Source organism: Austrofundulus limnaeus, unplaced genomic scaffold (assembly GCF_001266775.1).
Source record: "Austrofundulus limnaeus strain Quisiro unplaced genomic scaffold, Austrofundulus_limnaeus-1.0 Scaffold1434, whole genome shotgun sequence".
Classification (NCBI taxonomy): Eukaryota; Metazoa; Chordata; class Actinopteri; order Cyprinodontiformes; family Rivulidae; genus Austrofundulus; species Austrofundulus limnaeus.
This window is the reverse complement of record NW_013953836.1, coordinates 52,761-60,631: the sequence shown is the minus strand read 5'-3', so window position 1 is coordinate 60,631 and position 7,871 is coordinate 52,761. Positions and strand designations below refer to the sequence as shown.

General features: G+C 46.0%; 1 protein-coding gene across 1 annotated transcript in view; it reads right to left on the bottom strand.

Annotated features, from left to right (window-relative positions):
- Window positions 1–208: 208 nt before the first annotated feature.
- gdi1 (GDP dissociation inhibitor 1) overlaps window positions 209–7,871 on the bottom strand; it is an 18,812-nt gene continuing 11,149 nt past the window's right edge. Inside the window, exons 9-11 of the mRNA XM_014032380.1 lie at window positions 5,810–5,954; window positions 5,636–5,690; window positions 209–484 (exon numbers count right to left, since the gene is read on the bottom strand). Coding sequence (XP_013887834.1) covers window positions 332–484; window positions 5,636–5,690; window positions 5,810–5,954 — 353 coding nt within the window. The 3' untranslated portion in view covers window positions 209–331. The remainder of the gene's footprint in view (window positions 485–5,635; window positions 5,691–5,809; window positions 5,955–7,871) is intronic.

Sequence of the window (7,871 nt, the reverse complement as noted above, 5' to 3'; positions counted from 1 at the left end):
AGAGAGAGAGAGAGAGAGAGAGAGAGACAGAGAGACAGAGAGAGAGAGAGAGAGAGAGACAGACAGAGAGAGAGGGACAGAGAGAGAGAGAGAGAGAGACAGAGAGACAGAGAGACAGAGAGAGAGCGCTACAAGAGGAAACAGAGGCAGTTAAAGAGAGGCAGAGCTGGCTGTTCCACCATATGCCCCACCCCCCACCCCCCACATGTTTTTAAAGCACAGTCCCAGCAGCCCCGGCCATATAAAGCAGGCTCTGCCGCCCCTCAGCTCTCTCTTGCCTTCACTTCCTTTCCTAGCCCCGCCCATCTCTCTCAGACAGCCCTGAACCTCCTCACTGCTCATCCTCCCCGAACACGTCGTTCTGTTTGCGCTTCATGTTCTCAAAGTCAAAGTCGGTCCCGGTCATGCGCTTGTAGATGTCCTTGATGTCGTTGCAGGTGGTCTCGAAGTGAGTTGTGGCGTCGTAGGACCTCGAGGCAAAGACCTGGAAATGATAAAATGAAAACCCTGTGAGGTGGTGTTTGGAGGAAGAGACTGCAACCATACAATGCAGTCGTGTCTGGTGTTTGCACCATCTAACTTCAGCCCCATGAGCTAACATGTTGCATCAAGTAGAGCTGAGTTTTAAAGTGGACATATCCTGCTTTAAATCCTTCAATTTCACTTTTAAATCCTACAGTTGGCTCTTTATAAAGTGGGACTACAAAGTTTTGCTCTGAAATCCTTGTAACTCCACAAGCCCCGACTCCCTTCAGCTTCCAAACCGGTCCACTCCGGTTTGAGCGAGGGGGTTACATTTTCTAGCTTGTAGAAACATTTTATTAACAATTTAATTAAAACATATCAACAACAGAAGACTTGAACCAGAGGCTGACCCAGAACCAGAGGAGAATGAAAACCACCAAATAGTAATTGGTAAGTCCAGACCTTATAGTAATTCTGTTGCAGATTATTTGATGTAATCATTCATAAAACTGCTGCTAGGAACGTCTGTCAGAGACTCCTGTCAGACGGAGCTTCAACTCACACTTCCAGGAGAACTTTGGACATGTTCCAGGGGAGGTGGGGGACATTGAGTCTGAGTGGGCCATGTTCCATGCCTCCATTGTCAAGGCACCTTACCTGAGCTGTTGCTGTAAGGTTGTCGGTGCCTGTCGTGGCAGCAACCCTCGAACCTGCTGGTGGACACCGGCGGTGAGGGATGCTGTCAGGCTGAAGAAGGAGTCCTATCGGGTCTTTTTGGCCTGTGGGAAACAGGAAGCAGCCGACAGGTATCACAGTCCAAGCGGATTGCGGCTCGGGTGGTCGCTGAGGCTAAAACTCAGGCATGGGTGGAGTTCAGAGAGGCCATGGAAAAAGACTTCCATATGGCTTTGAGGCAATTTTGGTCCACCATCCGGCGTCTCTGGGGGGGGAGCGGTTCACCAAAAACACTGTTTATGGTGGGGATGATGCGTTGCTGACCTCAACTCAGGACATTGTGGGTCGGTGGGCGGAATACTTTGAGGACCTCCTCAATCCTACCGACACATCTTCCCATGAGGAAGCAGAGCCTGAGGACTCTGGGTCGGACTCTCCAATCTCTGGTGCTGAGGTCACTGAGGTGGTTAAAAAGCTCCTTGGTGGCAGGGCGCCGGGGCTGGATGAGATTCACCTGGAGTTCCTTAAGGCTCTGGAAGTTGTGGGGTTGTGTTGGTTGACCCGACTCTACAATATTGTATTGATATCAGGGGCTGTTCCTCTGGATTGGCAGACTGGGGTGGTGGTCCCCCTATTTAAAAGGGTAAGGTCTATTGAGGGGTCCTGGAGAGGAGGGTCCATAGGATAGTCAAAACTCAGATTCAGGAACAGCAGTGTGGTTTTCGTCCTGGTCGTGGAACAGCAGACCAGCTCTACACCTTCAGCAGGGTCCTGGAGGGTGCATGGGAGTTCAACCAGTCTACATGTGTTTTGTGGACTTGGAGAAGGCATTCAACCGTGTCCCTCAGGGACTCTTGTGGGGAGGGGTACTCCAGGAGTATGGGGTAACAGGCCCATTGATATGGGCAGTTAGGTCCATGTATGACCGGTGCCAGAGCTTGGTCTGCATTGCTGGTAGTAAGTCGGACTTGTTTCCAGTGAGGGTTGGACCCCGCCAAGGTTGCCTTTTGACACCAATTTTGTTCATAACTTTTATGAACAGAATTTCTAGGAGCAGCCAAGGTGTTGAGGGGATCCTTTTTGGTGAACTTAGGATCACATCTCTGCTTTTTGTGGATGGCGTGGTCCTATTGGCTTCATCAGATCCTGATCTCCAGGTCTCACTGGAGCGGTTCACAGCTGAGTGTGAAGCAGCCGCGATGAGGGTCAGTGCCTCCAAATCCCAGACTATGGTCTTGAGCCGGAAACCGGTAGCGTGCTGTCTCTGGGTCAGGGAGGAGGTCCTGCCCTAAGTGGAGGAGTTTAAGTATCTCGAGGTCTTGTTCATGAATGAGGGAAGAATGGAGCAGGAGATTGACAGGTGGATTGGTTCTGCGTCTGCAGTGATATGGGCGTTGTACCGGTCTGTCGTGGTGAAGAGGGAGCTGAGCCAGAATGTAGCTCTCGATTTACCAGTCGGTCTATGTTCCTACCCTCATCTATGGTCAGGAGCTTTGGGTAGTGACTGAAAGAAGGAGATCACAGATACAAGCAGCTGAAATGAGTTTCCTCTGCAGGGTGGCTGGGCTCTCCCTTAGAGATAGGCTGAGAAGCTCAGTCATCCAGGAGGGACTCAGAGTAGAGCTGCTGCTCCTCCACGTCCAGAGGAGCCAGTTGAGGTGGTTCATCTGGTTAGGATGCCTCCTGGACTCCTCCCTGGTGAGGTGTTCTGGACACATCCCACTGGGAGGAGACCCAGAGGAAGACCCAGGACACGCTGGAGGGACTATGTTTCTCAACTGGCCTGGGAATGCCTTGAGATTCCCCCGGACGAGCTGGTCCAAGTGGCTGGGGAGAGGGAAGTCTGGGTCTCTCTGCTTAGTCTGTTGCCCCCGCGACTCATCCCGGATAAGTGGCAGAAAACGGACGGATGGACAGATGGACGGACATTCATAAAACATCATAGAAAATAGAGAAAACTGAAGGGTTGAATCTAACCAGCACCAAGAGAGAATAAAGTCAATATTTCTGCCTCCTAAAGACTCCAAGTCCACAACAAAATGTGTTAACAGTTAAAAACATGGATTTTGAATCTGTCCCCTTTAAGAAGTGTGCAGACGTTGGAGGTCCTGCCTCAGTGATGTCACTCATCTTCTACAGAAGGAGTGTTTGAGAGGTTTGCATCAAAGAGTTGTCTGACAGACATCAATAATATTAATATGCATGACATATAACCAGGAACTGAGTGCTGAGTCAGCATTGAGGCTGTTTTCTTCCTCTGTCCTTCCTTCTTCACCACCAACACTATTTCTGGTCGGAATGGTGCGCTGCTGACCTCAACTCGGGATGTTGTGGGTCGGTGGGCGGAATACTTCGAGGACCTCTTCAAACCTACTGACACATCTTCCTATGAGGAAGCAGAGCCTGAGGACCCTGGGTCGGACTCTCCAATCTCTGGTGCCAAGGTCACCGAGGTGGTTAAAAAGCTCCTCGGTGGCAGGTCGCCGGGGGTGGATGAGATCCACCCAGAGTTCCTTAAGGCTCTGGATGTTGTGGGGTTGCATTGGTTGACGCGACTCTACAATATTGCGTGGGCATCGGGGGCAGTTCCCCTGGATTGGCAGACTGGGGTGGTGGTCCCCCTATTTAAAAGGGGAGACAGCAGAGTGTGTTCCAACTATAGGGGGATCACACTTCTGATCCTCCCTGGTAAGGTCTATTCTGGGATTCTGGAGAGGAGGGTCCATCGGATAGTCGAATCTCGGATTCAGGAAGAGCAGTGTGGTTTTCGTCCTGGTCGTGGAACAGTGGACCAGCTCTACACTCTCAGCAGGGTCCTGGAGGGTTCATGGGAGTTCAACCAGTCTACATGTGTTTTGTGGACTTGGAGAAGGGGTTCAACCATGTCCCTTGGGGTCTCCTGTGGGGTGTACACCGGGAGTATGGGGTAACAGGCCCATTGATATGGGCTGTTAGGTTCCTGTAGGACCGGTGCCAGAGCTTGGTCCACATTGCTGGTAGTAAGTCGGACTTGTTTCCGGTGAAAGTTGGACTCCACCAAGGTTGTCCTTTGTCACCGATTCTGTTCATAACTTTTACAGACAGAATTTCTAGGAGCAGCCAAGGTGTTGAGGGGATCCTTTTTGGTGACCTTAGGATCACATCTCTGCTTTTTGTGGATGATGTGGTCCTATTGGCTTCATCAGATCCTGAACTCCAGCTCTCACTGGAGCGGTTCACAGTCGAGTGTGAAGAGGCCGGGATGAGGATCAGTGCCTCCAAATCCCAGACCATGGTCTTGAGCCGGAAACCGGTAGTGTGCCTTCTCTGGGTTGGGGAGGAGGTCCTGCCCCAAGTGGAGGAGTTTAAGTATCTCGAGGACTTGTTCACATGTGAGGGAAGAATGGAGTGGGAGATCGACAGGCGGATTGGTGCTGCGTCTGCAGTGATGCGGGCGCTGTACTGGTCTGTCTTGGTGAAGAGAGAGCTGAGCCAGAAGGTGAAGCTCTCGGTTTACCAGTCGGTCTACGTTCCTACCCTCATCTATGGTCAGGAGCTTTGGGTAGTGACTGAAAGAAGGAGACCACAGATACAAGCAGCTGAAATGAGTTTCCTCCGCAGGGTGTCTGGGCTCTCCCTTAGAGATAGGCTGAGAAGCTCAGTCATCCAGGAGGGACTCAGAGTAGAGCCGCTGCTCCTCCACGTCCAGAGGAGCCAGTTGAGGTGGTTCATCTGGTTAGGATGCCTCCTGGACTCCTCCCTGGTGAGGTGTTCTGGACACGTCCCACTGGGAGGAGACCCAGAGGAAGACCCAGGACACGCTGGAGGGACTATGTTTCTCAGCTGAACTGGGAACGCCTTGAGATTCCCCCGGACAAGCTGGTCCAAGTGGCTGGAGAGAGGGAAGTCTGGGTCTCTCTGCTTAGTCTGTTGCCCCCAAGACCTGACCCCAGATAAGCGGCAGAAAATGGATGGACGGACGGACGGATTCTGCTCAACCAGTAACAGTGCACTATTATGACTTTTATACTTTTAAATTATTGAAGTTTATTGATAAAATTTCCCTCTAAAAATATATTGAGAACCATCTTTTTTCAACAGTTGTTCTGTTTAGGTCACCACACTGAACAAACTTAATGAAGATTTGCTGTCTTTGTTTATTTGTTTAATTTGCAGATGGCACAATAAATCCTGGGACATACTCTGCCAGGAAGGATATTCAGATGCAGCCTTTATTTTTCAGGTTTTGTCAGCCTCATAAGAATTGGGACAGCCTTCGGCAGGGGGCAGTGACCTAAGTGGCCCACTTCAGGAGGATACAGCCCCTGAATTAATACACTGCCCTAGTTTTGCTCACTTTCATTTGTATGTACTGTTTTGCTAATGTTAGCTGTTAGCTACTGTTTTGGTCATTTTAGCTACTGTTTTTAAGCTTTTTTATTATTATTATTTTCCAGCATTAAGATGTATTTATTACTCCAGTTCAAGTTGCAGTGTTGTTAGGAGAAAGTCTTACCTGACTCTCAGTACCGTCATCTGTGGGCTCATAAAGGTCACTAATGGCCACAAACCTGCCGTGGACAAATAAAATAAATCTATTAAATGTTTTTATGAACTGTCAGTGGTTCATTATGTGTAATAACCTGCTTGTTTGTTAAACTATAACTGCTGAAATACGTCTGGCACTGACTTTTGGTCAATGGGTTCCAGCAGTTCCAGGGCCGGCTCAATCTCAGCCTCGGGCTCGCTGGTCTCCACTGTGGTGCTGGCGATGGCGATGTACTTCCCCTGCGCCGCTACGTTGTGAGCGTAGGAGATCATGCACACGTAGATGTCTGGAGAAATGAATCAAAGAGTGACAAAATGAAACCCATCAGAGACATGAAGCTGTGTTTGGATTAGGAGAAAACCTCAACTAAACCTAAGGTCTGAAAACCTTCATTTAGTTTGTATTTCCTGTTTGTTTGATAAATGTTTGCTGTATTTTTAGTTAAGTTGGTGGTTAGCTGATACAGCAGGCTAGGCTAAGGCTAACATTTACAGTTTGTTGTAAAAATAGCTAAAATAGTAGCTGAAAAAGCTTAAATCAGTTCAAAGAAGCAAAGATAGTCTGTTTGCGCAATTTATCAGTAAAAAAGCTGAAATTATCACAAACAGGTTGTTGGTAGAAAAAAGCTAAAATTAACTGAAATCAGCTTAAAAATTGCTTAAAATGCAGAAAAGTGCTTAAATTAGCATAAAGAAGCAGGAGATTGTTTAGTGCTCTTGGGTACGAAGCACAAATGGTTGAAATTAGCAAATGAACAGAAAAGAAGAGAAAGACAGCTGAATTAGTAGAAAAAAATCTAAAATTAAATAAAAAATAAAGCCCAAGAAGACTGAAATAACAGAAAGAACCAGAAGTAAAAGGTGAAAAGTGCTGTAAAGGTTTAAACATTTTGAAAGGTTTTTGGGATGTTGAAGAGAACTCCATTCATCTTCAATGAGAAAAATAAAGTGGCTAAAAACCCTGAATATTAGAAAAAAGTACAAGTTTCTGAAATTCCAAAAGTCATAGCTGGAATGTCCTGAAGGAGCTGAACGTTTGGATATTTGAAATGCTGAAAAAACATAAAAACTGTGGAATGAGTTACGTGTCGTAAAATATCCAAAAGAAAAATGGAAAATCTCATTAAAGCTTTTCCTCTCTCTGAACTGTGAAACTTGAGAAAATATTAGAAAATTATCTTATTTTTAAAATGTCTGTTGAACATAAAGATATTTTTATAGTCACAGCTGTTGTTCCTGCTTCTTTAAATAAATACAACAGAATGAAAACCTGAAACAGATCTGTGTTAATACGGTTTACAGCAGTGATTAGATGAATATACTGGTTCCAGAGTATCTTGTTGGTGTTTATGAAGTACTGCTGTATTCGAAGAGTAAAAAAAAACAAAAACAACAGGTCCTCTTCTATTCCTGCTGTAGTTTACCACAAACAGGCTGTGTCTCAACTCAAGGGTTGCAGTCGGCCACATTAGTCAGCTGCTTACATCACTGCCCAATTCACACACACACGGCCGACAGAACCCTGAAGACGTATCGACGGTATCCCAGAATGCATTGTGCCGTCAGTTAATTAAACAGAATAACAATGATGGCTGAGTTTTTTTGTTTTTTAACACGGACTGAAGAATGTAAGTTAGGCTACTTAGCTGAAGAAAGTTTTGTTGCAATGAGATGTTAAATAAAATGCAGTTACAAGTACTGATACTGAAGCTAAACCCAAATTATTTATGATATTTTTTATTACTTGTAATGTATTTCTATTGAAACAGAATTTTATAATGTCATACCTTGAAAAAAACAAGTGAAGCGATGTGATTTAAATGTATCACCTTGATAACGAGGCAGAGCGTAGTCACACAACACATCTTCTGTAGACTAAACCAGTGGTTCCAACCTTTTCAGACTTGTGTCCTCCCTGAGACATTGGGTCATACCACTGGTACCCTTCAGTCAAACGTAATGATGATTCTCCAAAACTATAATGTACAACAGCTGATTATTAAATGAAAATTGTTTATTTATCTCCCTAGAACATTTAATGCTCAGGTATTTTATTATTTTCAACTCAAATTAAACATAAAGATAAAAAGTGAATAAGTAACTTCACTTAAAATAACTCACCTAAATCAGGGTTCCTGCAGTTTAAAGCAAGTTAAATTCAAGACTTAAAACTTTTTAATGCCAAGTGAAATTAAATTTAAGAC